This window comes from Symphalangus syndactylus, chromosome X, assembly GCF_028878055.3.
Source record: "Symphalangus syndactylus isolate Jambi chromosome X, NHGRI_mSymSyn1-v2.1_pri, whole genome shotgun sequence".
Taxonomy (NCBI): Eukaryota; Metazoa; Chordata; class Mammalia; order Primates; family Hylobatidae; genus Symphalangus; species Symphalangus syndactylus.
The window spans coordinates 46698629-46721305 of NC_072447.2; the positions used below are offsets into that span (position 1 = coordinate 46698629).

At 37.4% G+C, this 22677-nt stretch overlaps 1 protein-coding gene across 4 annotated transcripts in view; it reads right to left on the reverse strand.

Moving 5' to 3' along the window:
* DMD (dystrophin) overlaps window positions 1-22677 on the reverse strand; it is a 2284432-nt gene that overhangs the window by 1496941 nt on the left and 764814 nt on the right. For all 4 annotated transcript variants that reach the window (XM_063634262.1, XM_063634265.1, XM_063634264.1 and 1 more), the window contains exons 14-15: window positions 1127-1228; window positions 912-1019 (exon numbers count right to left, since the gene is read on the reverse strand). In XM_063634262.1, the coding sequence (XP_063490332.1) occupies window positions 912-1019; window positions 1127-1228 (210 nt within the window). The remainder of the gene's footprint in view (window positions 1-911; window positions 1020-1126; window positions 1229-22677) is intronic.

Here is a 22677-nt window from a genome sequence, read left to right on the forward strand (position 1 = left end):
AAATCCATTTATTGCCAAAGAAATCTCATCTCTCAAAACACTCGAGGTATTTATAATCAAAGTCATTTGATTGGCTTTAATTTTTTTTGCCTGAAAAACTAGGTGACACTGTTTGGATCTCTGTTCTCTAAACCTCATGTTGAAATGTGATTCCCAGTGTTGGAGGTAGGGCCTGGTGGGAGGTGATTGGCTCATGAGGGCGGATGTCTAATGAATGGCTTAGCACCATCCCTTTCATGATGAGTCACTTCTCATTCAGTTAGTTCACATGAAATCTGGTTGTTTAAAAGAGTCTGGGACATTCCTCTTATCTCTTTTGTTTCCACTCTTGCAATCTGATATACACTGGCTCCCCCTCTCCTTCTGCCATGATTGTAAGCTTCCTGAGGCCCTTACCAGGAGCAGATGCTGGTGTCATGCTTCTTATACAGCCTGCAGAACCATGAGTCAGTTAAACCTCTTTACTTTAATAAGTCACCCAGTCCCAGTCTCAGGTACCCCTTTATAATAAACTAAGGTTAACCTCCATAAATGTCAGGATAATCGTCGCTTTTATCTCTCACATATTATTCTGAGAATCAATTTTAGTCTATTTTTTTAGAACTATGCTGCTTAGAACTTCATGAAAGGCTCACAAACATTTCTTAGTATTACTTTATTAATTTTAATTGAAGTCTTATTCTGCTATGCTATGTTTTATCAAGAGTACAACTTTGAAAAACAAAGTTGAAAATCCACTTATAGTTTTTTCCCACTTTAATTCAGAAAAGTAGCAATATGACATCTTTGAATAATCTATGATCCAAGCAAAAACAAACATTTAATATTCAATAGCATAGAAGAGACTAAATAATAGTGATAATATACAGTACGGGTTTTTATAAGACCATTAAAAGCTAGAAAGTACATACGGCCAGTTTTTGAAGACTTGATAACATTTCATTTTGATCTTTAAAGCCAGTTGTGTGAATCTTGTTCACTGCATCTTCTTTTTCTGAAAGCCATGCACTAAAAAGGCACTGCAAGACATTAAAGGATTCCAAGGAATAAATAAACATAAATCTTTACTTTTCCAATTTAATATCCCCCCATGTCTTTTACAGCTAGTTTCTCACACATGACTCACCTGTTCTTCAGTAAGTCGTTGCCATTTGAGAAGGATGTCTTGTAAAAGAACCCAGCGGTCTTCTGTCCACCTACAGATGTTTGCCCATCGATCTCCCAATACCTGGGGAAGAGACAATCAACCACAGCATCAGCAAACAATTGGTAACAACGTTTTATTAAAAATGGCATGAATAATTTGCCAAAGTATCTCAGTCTCCTATATATGCTAGAAGTTGGAAAGGACACTCTTCCTGATCTGCTTACATTTAAATAAGTGGTGTGACTTATTTGTCTGTATCTCACCAAGTCTTCTACCGTTCATATAAAAGCAAAGATACAAGCAATATGAAGTGGTTATTATACCACTATATAAAATGGCTCCATAGCAAATGTAAGATAACAAAGACATACATATAGAGAGGATTTTGCAGTGAGAACAAGTAAAAGGTGTATCTTCCTTAGGTTTGAAAATACAACCTAAAGAATAAAAGTCTAACTACTAAATAGAATGCCTCAAAAGACTCTTAATTGAAGCAATCTTGCATAATGAGAATTGCCTACCATTTGGATTGTAGAAGAAAATTCTTAGTAATTTAAACTCTACTCCTATGTAGATTTTTCAATTTTCTCAATTATTACAAAAGTATTAAAATTTTCTGTTTCTAAACTACTCTAGTGAGAAAACTAATAACCCCTGAGTAAAAACTACTATATCATTAACATGTCACTAATGTCTAAGAACACACACTATTTTAATATGTAACATAAACCAACTATCAATGATTTTGGGAAGGAAAACACATATTGTGATGCTTTCTATGCAAAGGAAGCATTTAAAAATTGGCATTTAGCTCAACCTCATTATGATGCACTTCAAAGCCTAAATTTTCAACTTTTTGTGACTTTTTCACATAAGAAACTTATTTTCTCATATATATTGGACCTTTAAAGCTAGAAATCATAAAATATTGACGTGCTTTATTTTATATAGAATTAGAGCTAGAAAAGTGTTTATAACTCATATTTTTGAAAAATCTATTCAATGTCTAAAATAAGTCTCATAATTTCTGTTACTTTATACTATATATGTGTATTAACCCATCTAGAGGATATTAACACACGATTTAAACAATGCAAATGAAATTAGCATCATGAAAATAATCCACCTATTTTTTTTTTTTTTTTGGGGGGACAGAGTTTCGCTCCTGTCACCCAGGCTGGAGTGCAATGGCACTATCTCAGCTCACTGCAATCTCCACCTCCTGGGTTCAGGCAATTCTGCTGCCTCAGCCTCCCCAGTAGCTGAGATTATAGGCATCCACCACCATGTCTGGCTAATTTTTGTATTTTTAGTAGAGACGGGGTTTTGACATCTTGGCCAGGCTGGTCTCGAACTCCTGACCTCAGGTGATCCACCTACCTCGGCCTCCCAAAGTGCTGGGATTACAGGCATGAGCCACTGTACCTGGCCCTAATCCACCTATTTCTAAGTGACTTGGAGAGTCACGTTTCTTAAATTGTTTAATCTACCACCACTTTAAAAAAATACACGCATGGGTAAACAGAAGGCAGTCAACATTTTCCCACAGTATTAAAATCATCATGTACTTATATGCAGCTCAATCATAAGTGAGTTTTCAGTTTTTCTTCATAAATATCAATGTTATTGCTTTCAGCATAATGTAACTGTATTTTTTGTAGTTTCACTTTCTACTCAACTTACATTGAATTATGTTTACAATAAAAGCCAAGGCGCTCAAACAGTGATGTGAGATACCAACAGCAAATGTGCGAGCTTAAATCAATGAATTCAATAACTTCAACCATCTAATTATTACGAAGGAGTATATGTAGGTTTTTCCTAAACATACTTGAATTTTTTTAGTGAACTTCCTAGTGACCCTGTCAGTACGTATCACGTAAAATGGCACGTAACAAACTGGTTAATAGATGAGTTGTGGGAGAAAAAAGCTTCAAATGGAGAAAATCTTATCTCTTAAGTATAAACTACACCATCTGCCTGATGTGATGATGCAGATCTACAAAGTCAAAATGTGGGAAATTTATTGTAGCCCATCAACTCCAGTGAAGAAGACAGTCAAGGGAAGAAGGGACAAACTCAAGCTATAGCATCATATTCATAAACAAAATACTTTCAAGTATATATAGCATCTTCTCTCTAGTGCTACAAGACATATAGTATCCACTGAAGCAGCATTTTAAGCTTCTAATCCCATAGGTGGAAATGTGTAATTTATTAATTTTAGTGGGAATACAAATCCAAATAAAGATCCCCTATTCCAGGTTGCATAATATTTTCAAATTTATTGAAATTCTGAGATGTACTAATGTGATGCATTTAATACTGCAGTATTATTCATTGCATGAGTCACAAAAAACTAATATAGTAGTTCTTTATCCATAAGGGGATATGCTCCAAAATCCTCAGGTGGATGCCTAAATATGCAGGTAGTAAAAAACCCTATATACAGTACTTGTGAATTTATTTTTCTTTCTTCACAATTTCACGGATAGAAGATTTGTTCTTACCGCAGATTTTGAGCAACCCCAGCATACAATTTTTTTCTTGCCTTATTAAGTTGGGAACTGTCACCTTTTCACATAAAGAAAACCCTTCACAGGTTTTTTTTGGCATATTTGAACTGCCAACATAACTACTCTTGCGCTTTGGGGCCATGACTAAGTAAAAGAAGGGTGACTTGAACACAAGCACTGCGATATCATGACAGTGGTTCTAAGAACCTAGACAGGTACTGAGTAATGGGTGGGTAACAAGGACAGCATGAAGACGCTGGACAAAGGGGTGATTCAGTCCTGGGTAAGACAGAGGTGGGATGGCACAAGATTTCATCATGCTACTCAAAACAGCATGGAATTTAAAATTTATGAATTGTTTATTTCTGGAATTTTTCATTTAATATTTTCTGATCATGGTTGACTGCAAGTAATTGAAGGCAAGGAGAGCAAAACCATGGATAAGGGAGAGAGGGAGGGATTGCTGTAATTAAACACTGTTAGGTACACAGGCAAGCTATTTAAGACAACTATTTAAAAAATGCCACTAAAAGTGTCCTTTGTATCCAAATAATATTATAGATCATTTTGATAATTTATTGTAGCAAGTTTATGATTTAGCTAATATTCAGCTTACAGTTAATGATAGCCATCAATGCATTCATTCATTGGTCATGAATTTATTATAAAACAAATATGTACCAAGTATCTGGATATGCCAAATAATAAGAGAAGATGTTACGGGCTGAATTGTGTCCCGTGAAATCCATGTTGAAGCCCTATGCCCCACCTACTACATCATCATGTGCCCATATTTGGAGATAGTGCCTATAAATAGACCATTAAGTTACAATGAGTCTATTAGGGTTACTCTGTTCCAATATGATGGATATCCTGATGAGAAGAGGAAATTTGGACACAGCAAAACACCAGGGATGTCTGCAACACAGAGGAGAGACCACGTGAGGATGCAGGAACAAGGCATTCATCTGCAATCCAACAAGAGGGGCCTCACAAGAGACCGATCCTTGCCGGTACCTTGGTCTTGAACTTCTGGCCCCCAGAATGGTGAGAAAATAAGTTTTCATAGTTTAAGCCACCAGTTCATGTTATTTTTTAACGATAGCCCTCACAAAGGAGTAATACAAAAGACATTTAAGATAGATGGATTCTTTTTCAAGAAATACATGGCTAAATGTCTGTCGAAGAAAATAATAATACCAACCCCTTAAAGAATTGCAAATATTAAACAAGAGTATGTATGGGAAAGTATTATTAACTTGAAACAAGTTATTTAAGAGTTGGTCGTTACTTACATTTTGCTTGATCATAGTTCTTACATCAAATCTAAGAACTGCCAAGGGTCATCTATTTTCCTGTATTCACTCCAGAAAGGCACCCATTAAATCTTTACAAATAAATGTTTAGTCTTCAAGTATACTCTTTAAAGGTTTCTAACACAAGACAGCATGAATACATATCCTTTAGTAACATATTCTATTGCTTAAACCTATATTACTCTTAGAAAAGACTCAGTGAATTGAATCGAAGTCACTTCTGTAGCAATGCGGGCATAGTGCTATCCACTGATCTCAGTGTAAGCAGAAAAGTGAATTAGAAATTACTTGCTCATATGCTGTACACAGCTGCCCATACATTTTTGTGATGCTCTATGCACAAGTATAAATAGATGTACACAAAGTGCTTTAAATTTATGGATTTACCTATTTATTGCTTAGAAATATTGGCCTTAATTTGAATTACAAAGAATGAAACAAAGCAATTGGAAGACTATATCCCTCAGCTCTGGAATCACTCAAAGATGCTGGTTCCTACCATTGCCTGAATGGCTATAACAAAATTGTTAGACAAGTGTAAGAAATTGGATAAAATGGGGCTAATACAGATATTTTTTAAAGAACCACTGTATTAGGATTAGAAACCTCTTCTCTAGAGAAAAAAAAAATATGTAACTTCAACTCAGTGTTTCTCTGAGTTTCGATTTACGTATAGGAATCCCTTGAGCTTTTAGCAATAATGCATATTTTTATAGAGCTAAACATTATACACATAAATGTAAAACCAATGAATTATAAAGGCTCACAAAATGGTAAAAGAAGTTAATTTTTCTTTATGTTCTCATTTTGTCTCAGCAGTAAGTGAAGCTAAAGGTCAGCTCACTTCTTCTAACATTCTCATGGACTAAATCACAACTCCATTACCGTCCAGGCTCAGATCCACAATGGGGAGGATTTTTTTCCTCCCAGTTAATTTACGTGTCATATTGTTGTACGTGCCAAGGACATTTCTCATCTGAATTCCTTTGTTTGGTTGAGTTGCTATTTCAATTCAAAAGTGAAAAATGGCTACTAAAAGAACATTTGGATAAAGGTAACTGAGGAAAATTTGACAAGCCTGGGAGGTAAATCTTAAGCATGGTAACCCTTGAATTTCTTGGAGCCAGGGATAGAATATGAAACCTAAAGTGTGCCCATCAGTACTGGCATTAAGAGATAGAGTGTTCACAGGCGTATATCCACTAAGGTGGAAACAATTATGTGCCATGGACCACACAATGCATCAGCAATGGGGCTTTATGAAAGAGGGAGGCAGAAAACAACCCATCTTATTTTATTGCAGGTTAAGACCCTATAATACACTCCTCCGCTAGATGAATCGTATGTGTAATGAGCCCTCTGAAAATCACTTATTTCTTGACTTTCCTCTTTAACAACAACTACGCAGTTAAAAAGTATAAGCAACTTAATCTCACTGTTGTTAAAATCACATCAAAAACCATTGAAAAAAACAAAAATCCGTTATGAGGCAGAAATGTGGCAGAGTCCAACTGAATAGTGTTTAGCCAAGGGTATGACTTGGTTCTCAGTTTTACACGTTTCTACAAACTTAACTGAAGCACCATACTATAAAATGGTGTACCTTATATCTTCACTGTCTAACATATGGTATAGGGCAGATAAACCTATTTTGATGAGTTATGAAACAATTACTGGAAGTTTTTTCAAAAGTATAATTCTTACTTCTATCTAAATGATCCTGTAATAATCTCCTGTCTGAACTCAAGGAATTTTTAGCTGTCACTTCCAAAGGGGCAGGTTACAGATGAGGAAACTGACAGATAGGTTAAGTAACTTGTCAGAGGTCACAGAAGCCACAGTACTGAGGGTCTGGGATTTGACCTCAGATCCATTTGGCTACAAGTTCATGCTCATTCATAATGGTATTCACTCAGTAGGGCATTCATTATAAAAGATATGCCTTCCAATTTGTGCTACACAACCTACAGTGAGATATCCAGATGCTGAATGCCTTTGGAGTCTTTTCATATTTTGTTTTAGCAGAAGTTTGACTAGATTTAACATTTAATCTAATCTGCTTGAAAAGGATTTGAAGCTTAATGTTATAATTTGATTCAAAAACATTTGACATTGTAACTCTATATTTGTTTAATCATAAAACGTCAGCAAATACTTGCACTTCCAGAATAAGAACATGTGGCCTTCGCCAGGACTTATTTCTAAAAGGTAAATATGACTGATTTGTTAATTAAATTCTGCCTTTGCGATTGTGCTGAAAGTGTAGTGAGATTTTAACTTGAAGAAGCAAGTTCTTCTCTACGATATTTCAGTCAGTTTCATATATTATTTATTTGTATGAGTATACAAAGTGCTAATGAATAAATCTGGAAAAGTCTTTTCTTGTTGTCACTGCTATTATTCTTTGCAGGATTTTTTTAATGTTTTTTTTTTTTTTTTGGCAGCTTAATAAACTCTGTACTCTCCAGCTCCCACCAGTCTATTCAACTGGAAGCATTCCAGAAGATAAAGAGCAGGAGTTCTAAGGAGCATTCCAACATAACAATCTTCTTTCCAGCACTCATCACATTCCCAGGCATTCCTTGGTAGCTTGACGTTTCCTCTTCCTTATTGTTTTGTAACTCGCAGACTCTGAGCTCCTTGAGGTGGGCTACTTACCTTTGAGGTTAATATCTTGCACAAATATCCCAAAGCTGAATACTACTACTGTAGTTATCAATAGGTGGCTTCCCCCCCAATTTCTGTCTTAGAATCATCTTTTTGGATCCTTGAATCTGCTAACCATTACATAAAGTATAAACTTCCTGCATTCTCACTTCAGTTCTACTGTTACCCAACTTTGTAACATCTGTGAACAAACCCAATCTTGCTGTACTTTAGTTTTCTCACCAGTGAAATGGAGATAATAGTACAGACTCTCCTAGCCAGGTAACTGCTAGGGTCAGCTAGATCAATAAATGTGAAAGTGCTCGTAAATCTGTGATGAATTACAGAGATGCTTGTGACAGTAAGGATTTAGAGCTCAGTCGATAAAAAAATCAGACTTTATTCAAGACGTGATAAATCTGGAACATGATAGAATTTTAATATAGAACACAGTGAAACATTTTAGAAGGACAATGAATTATAATCTTTTTGCATTTTTTCTATAATTGATAAAGCTTATGTTTTATACAAGAGTTGAAAATCTTTTACCTTTACATTTTTAACAACAGGGCCATATTCCAATAGGTATTCTTTTTTTCTTTTTCTGTTTTTGAGACAGAATCTTTCTCTGTCCCCAAGGCTGGACAGCAGTGGCACGATCTCGGCTCACTGCAACCTCCACCTCCCAAGTTCAAGGGATTCTTGTGCCTCAGTTTCCCAAGTAGCTGGGATTACAGGTGTGAGACACCACACCTGGCTCTTTTTTGTATTTTAGTAGAGATGGGGTTTCACCATGTTGGCCAGTCTTGTCTCAAACTCCTGACCTCAAGTGATCTGCCCGCCTTGTCCTCCCAAAGTGCTGGGATTGCAGGCATGAGCCACTGAGCCCGGGATCCAATAGGTATCTTATTTGAAAGTAAGTGCTGAAGTTGCTTATCAGCTTAAGGAGATTTTGGGCTGACACAATGGGGTTTTCTAGATATACAATCATATCAACTGCAAACAGGGACAATTTGACTTCCTCTTTTCCTAATTGAATACCCTTGATTTCCTTCTCCTGCCTGATTGCCATGGCCAGAACTTCCAGCACTACGTTGAATAGGAGTGGTGAGAGAGGGTATCCCTGTCTTGTGCCAGTTTTCAAAGGGAATGCTTCCAGTTTTTGCCCATTCAGTATGATATTGGCTGTGGGTTTGTCATAGACAGCTCTTATGATTAAATCAATGTACAAAAATCACAAGCATTCTTGTACACCAATCACAGACAGAGAGCCAAATCATGAGTGAACTCCCATTCACAATTGCTTCAAAGAGAATAAAATACCTAGGAATCCAACTTACAAGGGACGTAAAGGATCTCTTCAAGGAGAACTACAAACCACTGCTCAATGAAATAAAAGAGGATACAAACAAATGGAAGAACATTCCATGCTCATGGGTTGGAAGAATCAATATCGTGAAAATGGCCATACTGCCCAAGGTAATTTATAGATTCAATGCCATCCCCATCAAGCTACCAATGACTTTCTTCACAGAATTGGAAAAAACTACTTTAAAGTTCATATGGAACCAAAAAAGAGCCCGCGGTGCCAAGTCAATCCTAAGCCAAAAGAACAAAGCTGGAGGCATCACACTATCTGACTTCAAACTATACTACAAGGCTACAGTAACCAAAACAGCATGGTACTGGTACCACAACAGAGATATAGATCAATGGATCAGACCAGAGCCCTCAGAAATAATGCCACATATCTACAACAAACTGATCTTTGACAAACCTGACAAAAACAAGCAATGGGGAAAGGATTCCCTATTTAATAAATGGTGCTGGGAAAACTGGCTAGCCATGTGTAGAAAGCTGAAACTGGATCCCTTCCTTACAACTTATACAAAAATTAATTCAAGATGGATTAAAGACTTACATGTTAGACCTAAAACCTTAAAAACCCTAGAAGAAAACCTAGGCAATACCATTCAGGACATAGACATGGGCAAGGACTTCATGTCTAAAACACCAAAAGCAATGGCAACAAAAGTCAAAATTGACAAATGGGATCTAATTAAACTAAAGAGCTTCTGAACAGCAAAAGGAACTACCATCAGAGTGAACAGGCAACCTACACAATGGGAGAAAATTTTCGCAACCTACTCATCTGACAAAGGGCTAATATCCAGAATCTACAATGAACTCAAACAAATTTACAAGAATAAAACAAACAACCCCATCAAAAAGTGGGCAAGGACATGAACAGACACTTCTCAAAAGAAGACATTTATGCAGCCAAAACACACATGAAAAAATGCTCATCATCACTGGCCATCAGAGAAATGCAAATCAAAACCACAGTGAGATACCATCTCACACCAGTTAGAATGGCCATCATTAAAAAGTCAGGAAACAACAGGTGCTGGAGAGGATGTGGAGAAATAGGAACACTTTTACATTGTTGGTGGGACTGTAAACTAGTTCAACCATTGTGGAAGTCAGTGTGGCGATTCCTCAGGGATCTAGAACTAGAAATACCATTTGACCCAGCCATCCCATTACTGGGTATATACCCGAAGGACTATAAATCATGCTGTTATAAAGACACATGCACACGTATGTTTATTGCGGCACTATTCACAATAGCAAAGACTTGGAACCAACCCAAATGTCCAACAACGATAGACTGGATTCAGAAAATGTGGCACATATACACCATGGAATACTATGCAGCCATAAAAAAGGATGAGTTCATGTCCTTTGTAGGGACATGGATGAAACTGGAAACCATCATTCTCAGTAAACTATCGCAAGGACAAAAAACCAAACACCGCATGTTCTCACTCATAGGTGGGAATTGAACAATGAGAACTCATGGACACAGGAAGGGGAACATCACACTCCGAGGACTGTTGTGGGGTTGGGGGAGGGGGTAGGGACAGCATTAGGAGATATACCTAATGCTAAATGACGAGTTAATGGGTGCAGTACAGCAACATGGCACATGGATACGTATGTAACAACCCTGCACACTGTGCACATGTACCCTAAAACTTAAAGCATAATAATAATAATAAATAAATAAGAAAGTAAGTGCATAGAAGATAAATATCCCTCTATGTCTCATGCCAACTCTTGACATCACAACTTTTCGTCCACAAGAAATCACACATTCTAACGTACATACCTAATAAAATGCATAAGATAATGTAGGTGTAAGAGAATGGGTGGTAATGAGGACTGTGGCTAAATGAAGAGCCTGTGCTAGAGAGAACAGGACAACTTGACTCCTGCTCTGGTTACTAAGTAGAAAAACAGACAAAGGATCATCAAATCATTTGCTTTCTCTAGAGAGTTAGAAATTCTTAGTTCATGTCACATTTTTTTCAATTTCAAACAATGGTAGCTAATAAAATATTATTAAATACCGTAGGGACTAAACAGAACTTTATCTGAATACATCTGTAATTTTAGATGCAATAGACCAGTTCCTAGAAAGACACAAATGATTCGAGGTGACTCCAAAATGGAAAATCTGGAAAAACGAAATTTTGAAATTCCATTTAAAAATGGACAATTTTACGTGTATTAAATACCTAAAAATTTAATTAAAAAATTTCCCATTTGCACATTCCAGTTATGAAGCAAGTTCCCAAGCCTGCATAATCAGGAACTTAAACCTAGCAAGCATATTACAAGAAGGGAAAATAACAGGCCAACCACTTTCATGGACATAAAGAAAAAACTATGAATCAAAGAAAATCTAGCAATACACAAAAAAGATTATACGTCTTATCAAGGTTTAGTTTATTTCAGGAAGAAAGGCTTTCTTAGAAAACTGAGCAATGTGATTTGACATATAGCAGAATAAAGAAGAAAAATATGACCATCTCAAGTGATTCTGGAAAAATATATGATAAAATTTGGCATCCAGTAATGATAAAACCTCCTAGAATATTAAGAACAGAAGGTATCTACAACAAATCTACAAGAAAGATCATACTTAATGATGATTTATTAAAGGTCTTGCCTCTGAGACTTGAGAAATAAATATCCACAATATTCCCATTGTAGTAGAGTATACAGTACAATATGTCAGGGAAAATTCGTAACATGAAAAATAATTGGAAAGGGAGAAAGAAAACTGTCATTACTCAAAAACAACCTATATATGTACATCTGAATAAGACTATAGATAATGTATCCAAATTATTAAGTAGATGTAGCATGGTCTCTGGATACAAGACCAAGAAAAAAAATCAAGTGTATTTCTTTATATCAGCACAAATAGAAAATGAAATTTCAAAAATATATTCATAACAGCAAAAATATAAAAAACCTAGAAATAAATCTCAGAGAAAGTTTAAGAGCCTTTACTTTAAAAACTATAAAACATTATTGAGAGAAAATAAAGGCCTAACTAAATGAGAGGCTATTCCATATTCATAGATTGAAAGACTTTATATAATTAAAATGTTGATTCTGTACAAGTTGATCCAGAGAATAGATGAAATCCAATTAAAACCACAGCAGATTCTTTTCGGGGGCGGGGTTCACAAGCTGTTCTTAAAATTCATATGGAGCTCGAAATGGCCAAAAGTAGTCAAGATAATCTTTAAAAAGGGAGAAAATAAAATGGCTTTTATTGACCAACTGACCAAAACAAACCTAATGTAACTAAACTCTAGACAGGTTTTTATTTGACTGTAGGCTCCTGACCTCTCTTTTCTTAGAGCACTTACTTTAGGAAAACTTGCAACCATAAGCATATTCTCTGCCTCTTTGAGATGTAGATCTTCTACAATCCGGGAATATCTTTCTCAAGGACCTAGGAGCCATCTCTTTGAAATGTAATTGTTAACGATAGCACGCCTATCTCCCAGTCTCTGTGGGATGGTAGGAGCCTAACTTCATTAAGTGCCAATTGACAATCATAAATTGCCTAATCACCATCCAACCCCCCTAATATCTTCCAGTAGTTTTCTACTAGCTCTCCCCAGTGTTTAAATGTCTCCTTGCCTTTCTTACAGTAGAAATGATTTCCATCTCTCTCCCCTATGGCAATAGTCTTGATCCATATTTCAGTAGTCTTGAATAAAGTCTTTCTTGCCTGTTTCTCTGGTGCATTTTTTCTTTTACAATATTACCAGATACAGGCTGGGCATGGTAGCTCATGCCTGTAATCCCAAAACTTTGGCAGGCCAAGGCTGGCAGATCACCTGAGGTCAGGAGTTCAAGACCAGCCTGACCAACGTGGTGAAACCCTGTCTCTACTCAAAATACAAAAAAATTAGCCAGGCATGATGGTGGGCACCTGTAAACCCAGCTATTCAGGAGGTTGAGGCAGAATTGCTTGAACCAGGGAGGCGGATGTTGCATTGAGCCAAGATCTTGCCGCTGCCCTCCAGCCTGGACAGAAACAGCGAAACTCCATCTCAAAAAAATAATATTACTATATTAAAATTTATCATAATGCTATGGTAATTAAAACAACGTGGGCTGGGTGCGGTGGCTCATGCCTGTAATCCCAGCATTTTGGGAGGCCGAGGCGGGCGGATCACAAGGTCAGGAGATCGAGACCATCCTGGCTAACACAGTGAAACACCCGTCTCTACTAAAAATACAAAAATTTGCCGGGCGTGGTGGTGGGCGCCTGTAGTCGCAGCTACTCGGGAGACTGAGGCAGGAGAACGGCATGAACCCGGGATGGGGAGCTTGCAGTGAGCCAAGATGGTGCCACTGCACTCCATCCAGCCTGGGCGACAGAGCGAGACTCCTTTTCAAAAAAAAAAAAAAAAAAAAAAAAAAAAAAAAGCAATGTGGTATTAGCATGAGGATAGGCAAATAGAGAAATAAAACTGATTAGATTCCATAAACTGATCCATGCATGTATGGGCATTTTATTTATAATACTTTCGTCAAAGATGACACCATAGAATATTGAGGAAAGGATGTTCTTTTTGAAAAGCTTTGCAATAAGACCATCCTTTCCTCAATATTCTACAGTGCCAACTTGTTGTTTCAGTTGGATCTATACGGGAAAAAAATGGACATTCATCCCTTTCTCATACCTGTAATAATAGGTGGATTGTAATACGAAAGGTAAAACAAAAAGTTGCTATATAGCAACCCAGGACCATAGCTTCAGAATTTTAAAGTAGAGAGTTTTATTTTTAAACTGAGGACAAAAGTACACTAAACATAACAGAAAATATTGATGTGAACTATGTTAAATTTAAACTTCAGTTTATGAAAAGATGTAAAATTACGGAGTGAAAAGGTGCCCATTCAAAAAGAAAAATGTAATATAAACAACAAACAATATCCAGAATATATATATTTTAAACTAACTAAAATAAATCACTAAGAGAAATATAGAAAATCCAGTAGAAAAACAGGCATTTCACAGAAGAGTTCATTCAAATTGCCAATAACAACTGAAATAGTATTCAGCCTCATTGGTCATCAGTATATGCAAATGAAAAATGAGAGATGACATTATAAAGTCACCAGAAAGGCTCAAATTAAAAAGTTTGACAACCAAGTATTCAAGAAGATATGAAGCAGTTTGTACTTTCATTTACTACTAGTGAGAATTTGAATTTATACAACTTTGGAAAACCCTTTGTTAATATCTTGAAAACTAAATATACATATATCCAATGATTAAAAAATTCTATTCTTAGGTACATACCAAATAACTAAATATATGTTTATATTATATATATTTGTACCTGTAAATTTAAATCATTCATGCAAACGCTATATATATTCATATATATATAAATATATATTGCATTTTATACAGATAGAATTTGCATGAATTAGTTAAAATTACAGGTACAAATACATTACTGTTAGATAGGTTTCTGTATTCCCCCGTCGCTGATTAGTGAACCAAAACTGAAAAAAATCACATAATTTTCTCAAGGTCACATAGCAATTTTCTACTATGAATTTGAGAGATTAGGAGAAATCTCAGGTTGAGTTGTCACACACTTGATTATCAGTGTCAGCCCTGGCACCTGCAAGCTATATGAACTTGGATTTAACTTTGTTATGCATTGGCTTTAGCGTTTGTGATATAGGGGCGGCATTACATACAAAGCATGTAAAACTCCTGAAACATAATAAGCAAGCTAATAATTATAATTATTGCTTCATGGGCAACAAATGTTGATGCTTAGCTTTGTGGATTAGTTCCATCACATTTAAAGTTTTTTTTAATGTGTTTAATTCACCAAATATAAAATTAGGAACTAGAGTGAAACATCAAAATATTTCAACCATATTCCTCTTCATAAATAACTTCTATTTCTTAATTTGATAGGGTCTAACATTCTATAAAATTTTCTTTCTCATACTATCCCGAAGATACGTACTATAAAAATATCAGTTACCTGACATTTAGGTGATGAGAAAAAATCAAACTTTATCGTCTTTCTGAACAACTACCTTTCACAGTATAGCATTTTCTTTCCAAGTGGCTTTCTTTGTTATTTTAACATTTTCTTTGTAACTGAGATATAGCACTTTCCCTTTGTAACCTGTGTGATACTCATGTTTCACAAGTTAAAACTATTAATGACACTAACAACAATGTCCAAAAAGATGTTACCATTAAATGTCTGTCACTCTTATTGTCTACTTATTCAGATTTGTCACCTTTGAAAATTATCATTGTTGGTCAAAATAATTGGCAGAATGTACTGTTTGACTTCTTTATATTTTGCCATTACAATCAGATTGTTTTTTCTTATGAAAGTAATTTTGAGAATCATGCTTTTTAAAGCTGAAGTTCTCTACAGAATCAGGGAGAATTATGCTTCTACTAGACAAGACTAGGCAGTATTTCATTTTATTTTCTCGCACTCCACCTGTATTGGAAGGGACACTGGAGGTTATCTAGTCTAACTTCCCACTCAGTATGTCATCTCTTTTAAACCATACTTGAACATGAGATTCCAGTTTGTGCTAAATATTATTAATGAAGAGCAGCTCACCACTTTCTACAACTCTAATCCCATTGTAAGAATGCTCTGGGGTGATGATGATAATAATAGTAACTAATATTATTGCTTACTGTATTTCAGTGATTTTTAAATGCTTTAGCTTCTCAACTACCCTTTTACCCTTTACAGATATCCGATAATGTAGGTTCTAATACAATCTTCATATTAAAGATGGGGAAACTAAAGCCAAGAATGGTTAAGTGACTTGCCCAAAGGTATACTGTAGATAAGGAACAGAGCAGGAAGGGTCTATTTCTAGAGTTTCTCCTCTTAATTGCCTTACAACAAAAAGCTCTCCCTTGTAAGTCAAAAATTCTTTCTTGGAGTTATATCCAACCATCTGCCAATAGGTTCATTCAGTTATCTTACAAGAATTACTGATTACTTGTATCTAACAATGCATGCAAGAATGTGTAAGACACATCTCATGGAACTTAGATTCTAATAAAAGAGTAAAGCACATTAATATTAACTGCAAAAGTATATGATAGGTGCCCAAACGGACATAATTAGGGTACAGACATGGCACAAAGAGGGAGTAGTCATCACTAGGTAGAGTGGCCAATTTCATGGAGGAAAACTTGAAATGAGTTTTCCATACATAGATGAAATTATCAAAGCAGATCTTATGAAGCAGAGTCTTCTGTTTAAACCCGGTGGTATGTGCAAAGAGGTGGTAACATACAGGGTATCAGAAACAGCTTGTATGAATCAAACGCAGGTTGAGGGACATAAAGCAGATAACATGAGACAAGTCTAGAGAGACAGGTAAGAGTCAGGTAATCAAATACCTTGTAGGCCAAAGTATCGGAATCTGGAAAGTGACTCAGGATTTTAAGCAAAGGAGAAATGATTAAATAGACTCTTGGGAGCCCACACTGACTTCAATGTGGAGTTTGGATGGAAGAGCGGTAAGACTGAAGGCAAGGACTTTGGGGGCTTATGATATGGCCTTTACTTTGAGAAATGTTGACAAGAACAAAGATGAAATAATAAATACAAGATAAGGTTAAGAAATATTTTGACATTGCATGCAAAGGGCTCATAAGGGAAAGGACAGGGATGACTTTGGGATGACTCTAGGTTTCTGGTACAGGTGTCATGATAAATGCTAGTGCAATAACAAAAATAAGAAATTCAGTAAGGAAAGCAGGTTTAAAGGAAGGCAATGTACAGTGAGTTAAGTTTCATATTGTTGAGTTTGAAGTGCTGTTTTGACTTCAAGGATATGTTCAGAAGATAATAAGAAGAAAATGTACTCAAGAAAGATCTGGGCAGAAGACATCCAGAGTTATCAACTTCTGTCTGTTTCTGATATTACGACATTTTGAAAAACCACGGAGAAAGTGCCTTCCTTTTTTACCATGACAATAGTGTTCATGTGCCATTTCCCTATGATTAGTTATTTTTTAATTAAATAATCACCCGTTCTACAAATATTCTTCACAGGATGCCGACATCTGAGAAAATCCCGCTAAGATAGAGTAACAACCGTGGGCCTAAAATATAGTGTATTCAAACCAGCATAGAGTATAATTATTAGTTCTTGTAATCTAAACACTATATCACACTCTATGATTGCATTAACTAAGAGTCTGTATAATCCTTCTTAATATCAAAGTTGTTTCAAAGTAAGCATGTGCACTTTCTCATATGTGCTTATGTTTATGTATATTTATGTATATACATATAAATACACACGTACAAATATAAAGAGATGTATATAAACTATATATACATTTATACATATATTTTTATATAGATACAATTACATGTATTTTTATACACTTACATTTACATATATTAACTTTTGTATCTATACATGGGAAGTCAGACCCTTTTTATCTCAAACTAATTCAATTGATTTATACTACTTGCGTTTTTAAAAAGCAGCAACATTTCAAACAATAAACATGAGTTTTCTGACTTAAAAGAATAGGATGTAACATTTGTATATGATATTGTAACTCTTCAGCACATAGCTAAAAACCTTCTAAGTTAATATGGGAGCAGAAATATTCCATTAACCACTCCTACAGGGGCATACATCACACAGAGCCCTAGCTAAATCATCAAATAGCTTCCTTCCCCAGAATTTTCCAACACTGCAGGTTGAATAAACGTGTATAATCGTTTTCAGTCCAATGCTCTAGCATGTAAGTCAGATACTAGAAAGGAATATATTGAAACACAGACTCATCCACCAACCCTCATAGAGAAAGACAGACTCACCTTACCAGTAAACAGTATCATGGGGAGACTTTGCTAAAACCTTTAGGAAAATCAAAATACCTCATATTCATTCCATTCCATTGGATCAGCCAATTTAATAAGTCTAACAATTTGTCTTAATAATACCACAAAGTATTTCTACAAACTGTTTAATGTCATCTGATATAAAGTTGGTTTTCATGACTCAATTTTAGCGAATGTAGCTTAGTTCTTAGAAAACGATCTCATCTGCAAAAATTATTCCTTCAGGCAATAAATATGTTTATTAACTACATGAGATAAATGAGAAACCATACCAGAGTGCATGGCTTTACGTTTAATAATCTGATCCAAAATTATGTTTTCCAGGTTTTCCTTCTTGAAAATAGAACGCTTGTTGTGACGGTTAATATTATGTGTCAACTTCATGGAATTGAGGGATGCCTAGATCCCTGATGAAGTATTGTTTCTTCTGGGTGTGTCTGTGAGGGTGTAACCAAAGAAGGCTGACATGTGGACCAGTGGACTGGGAGAGGAAGACTCACCCTCAAAGTGGGTGGGCACCACCCAATCAGCTGCCAGTTAGACTAGAACAAAGCCAGGAGAAGAGGGATAAAGTAGCTTGCTTGGTAAGTTTACTCACTTTCTTCCTGTGCCCTGCAGGGCAGTTGGCTTCCTCTCCTCCAACCCTTGGACATCAGACTCTAGGTTCTTCAGTCTTCGGACTGGGGGACTTACACTAGTGACCTCCCAGGGGCTCTCAGACCTTTGGCCTCAAACTGAGAGCTGCACTGTCAACTTCTCTGGTTTTGAGGCTTTTGGACTTGGACTGCACCAGGCTACTAGGTTCTCTCTTCTCCCAGCTTGCAGATGGCGTATCATGGCACTTCACCTTGTAATCATGTGAGCCAATTCTCCATGATAAACTCCTAAATGTATATTTTACATATACATACATCTATCTATCCATCCATCCATCCAGTTGTTTCTGTCCCTCTGGAGAACCCTAATACACTCTGTCTTTATCCATTCTTTATAATTATTTTTATTAGGAAAATCAAAATAAGATACGATAGTCTTGCTATGTTGCCCAGGCTAATCTTTGAACTTCTGGGCTCAAGCAATCTTCCCTCCCCAGCCTCCCAAAGTGCTGAGATTACAGGTGTGAGCCACCGCACCTGGCCTCGTTCTTTTCATGTACTTTTAATTCTCCAAAATATTAGGCAGTGACTTCAATATTAAAGTCTTTTAACAAAATAATTCAAACATCTTTTATATGCCAGAAATTCTCCTGGTTCTATGACCATACAGACCTTCAATACATCTATAGTTGGATCTTAACTTTTAACTTGTACAGAATAACATATCTAAAAATAGAGATTTAATGGCTTTGCTTTTTCTCTGGAAGATATTTTCATTAGAGCATCTTCTATAAGCTATGGGCTTAACCATGTTTCTGGTTCTTTCTTTATTAGAAACAGTTATCTCTGTAGAACAAAAGGCTTTCTTTATGGTCTTTTTATAGTCTTTTTTCATGCAGGTTTTTTTAAACCACGCTCTCTTGATTTACCATTTATCCATCCTAGAAACTCTACCCACCTCCACCAATCTCCCTTATGATGGCAGCAGCAGCCTGTCTGGAGCGGCCACTGCAAAGAGGCCAGCTGCAGCAAGTGAGGAGTGGCCAGGGCTGTGCACTTTGTGGAGCCACAAAGGGCCAGGAATAAGCAGGAGCCCTGCTCCCTACTGAGTTGACAGGGTGGGAGCCCCACGCTTCTAGGTGCAGCTGCAGCCACTCAACCACAGCTACGGACCTTGGCATTCTTGCACTCTTGGGGGTCTGGGAAGCCCCCCTGCCTCCACATGCTCAGAAGTGCCTGTTCCCACTCCCTGGCATCTCCTTGCACCCAGAACTGGCTCCTAGGAGAAGCAAAGTTGCAGCCGAACCCGGGTGCTGTCACAACCTGACTAATTATGTTTGTGGTTGGGACAGTGCTGGCATACCAGCCCCCTGCTGCCTTGAGCCACTCTGGACTTTGGGCACTGATGAGCATGGGAGAGAGGTTGAGTGGGGACTAAGGGTGGCTCGGTGTGGGCTTGCAGGTACTCCTTGGCATAAACTACCTAGGCTCCATGGATGGCATGTTGATGGTGGCAGGAGGCTGACTGGCTCCTGGGCAGAAAGGGGCAGATCCACAGAGAAACGCCTCCTTCAAGCCAGTAATCGCCTGAAGCCTGGGGGCTGGGCTGCCAGTTCCGGGTGGAGTTTGTGGCCCAGAGTGACAAATTGTGGTGCTTTTTCCAGGCCTATCCATGGATGTCCACGGACCAATTAGCATGTACCTCCTCCCTTCTGAGCCCATAAAAACCCCAGACTCAGACAAACGTAGAAAATGGGAATACTAGCTGCAGGAAGGAACTACCTACTTTGTGTCTGTTGACTCTTCAGGATGACCTGCCTTCATAAAGGAGGCACCCACCATGGGTCTTCTCTCTACTGAGAGCTGGACACTCCCTGGGACGACCTGCCCGTGGAAAGGAGCTAACCACCATGGGTCTCCTGAGAGCTGTTCTCTCGCTCAGTGAAGCTCCTCTCCACTTTGCTCACCCTCCAGTTGTCCATGTACCTCATTCTTCCTGGACATGGGACAAGAACTCAGGACTTGCTGAATGGAAGGAAAAAAAGAGCTGTAACACAAACAGGGCTGAAACATGCCCCCCGCTCACCATGTTGTGGGCAATGAGAAACAGAGAAGAGCCGTGGCCTTTTGCAGAGCCCAGACCTTGGGGCTCCTCAAGCCAGGGCTGTGACATGCTGTAACACCCTCTTTGGGGCTCTGCGGTTCCTGGTATCTCTGAGATTTCAGGTGCCACCGCGTTCCCCTATCCAGACATTGGTGCCTGCAGCAGAAGATACTTGTGGTACATCTGATCCAGCCACAGGCTCACATGGAGCTGCCACCTGTACTAGCACCTGGAGCTGCCTTCCGATGCAGCTGGCATGCCTGGCTGTGCACAGTGGCCAGGCCTCATGCTTACTTGCTCACATACCTCTTGCTGCTCCGTGCCTGGCTTGCCCTTGGCAGGCATGGGATCTGGGCCGGTAGTGCAAGCCAAGCACAGCCTGCCAGGCTGAGTGGGTGGAAGGAGCCCAGTGGGCACAAGCAAAACCCAGGCAGAGGTGCTGCCTGCCACAGAGGTTTCTGGCTGGCAAAGTGACACCCAAGGATCCCATGACACTTACATGCACACTTTATCCATTTTCCTCCAATCTATTATTTAGATCTTAGCTTAAACAAAACTTTCCTAAGGAATCATCTATTTCCTTCAAAGTTCAGTTTAAGTCAGAATAATTTCCTGTCACAAAAGCTTATTTTTTGACTTTATAAATAAGGTGCATCCATTCTTTAACATTTGCTCATTTTTAAAAATACTTTATTAACGTCTATTTTCTATACTGGATTGCGTGTACCAAGAAAGCAGTTCCCATGCCTACCTGCCTATCATAGTAACCATGGATGACAAAGAATTAGCATTCTATTGCAAAGAGGGAGCCTGAGATATGGTGACCATTGTTCCAGGGTTCCAAGGAAGGCAGTAGGTTCTCAAAGTACCCATCCCAACCAGGGTAGATAGTGACAAATTCCCTTTTTTTCACTGTCTTACCTGGTTACCCAACACAATCCCTGGGACATAGTAAGAACATAACAAGTACTTGTTGAAAAAAATAAAAATGGGATGTGGAACGCTTAGAAAGAGATGTGGTAATGACCTCTAAGACTGAAGAATATATAAATGACCAATTTTAGTTATAAAATTTAGTTTATAAAAATATTTCTCAATCAAATTAGTTAACTGGCATCACTGCCTACAAAACCGACTCTCTAGGCACTGACATCCTGGAAGCCTCTAAAGTAAAGGACAAGACTCTAATCTGTGGTAACATTGCTGAGGTACAAGGTGAACCTTTGAGAGAGAGAATCTAATTATCACAGAGAACACTTTTCAGAATATTACACGTCATAAGCTATGTCATCTTTCAGAATCTCTAAGCATATATTCTGACCTGTCTTTGGTTTTCTTCAAACCTTTTCCAAAGAAGACTCTAAAAGTATTTTGAAGTTAGAGAAATCTTAACATATCATCATAATAGAATTTATAGAATAAATCAATACATGCAGATATATTCTATTGGATGTATTTTTAGAGTTCTAACTCAGGGTGTTAAGTATGCATCTCTCTTCCTTATTGGACTAAATGGGGACTTCCCTTCCTAGTTTCCCCCATCTGTACCTCTTTACCAAAGACAGCTGGCTATCCTTTTTGAGCCTCTGGATGGCATTTCAACAGAACTTTAGTGCAATGGATGAAGGCATTGTGGTGATGTGGGATGCCCGGGAGAAGGAGAGAAGGCGTGGGATGGGCACTCAACGTTAATAGGTTTTGAGGAATAAGTTATGGATAGCCAGACTCTGTTCTAATAAAAAGCCTGCTAAGATCCGTCTCTGATTCCTGATGATTGTTTTTCTCTTAGGGGATCCAAATACCTGTTTCTCTTTCCTGTAATTCTTCTAATTACTTCTACTAGAATACCTCTCAGTCCAGTATGAAACATATTATAGTCCATAGTCTCTGAAGCTACCCTAGAATTATCACATACCCAGGGTATTTGTGTTAAATTTATGTTTATGTTTTTATACTTTATCTATCTTTTAATACTTTATGATTTCTCCTTACTCCTCCTTCTCTACCATCTTCTCTTCCTCTTCTTCTTGCTTTAAAAAAATAAACTAGGTAAGACAAGATTATATCACTTGCAAAGAACCTAAGAAAGAATCATCTCT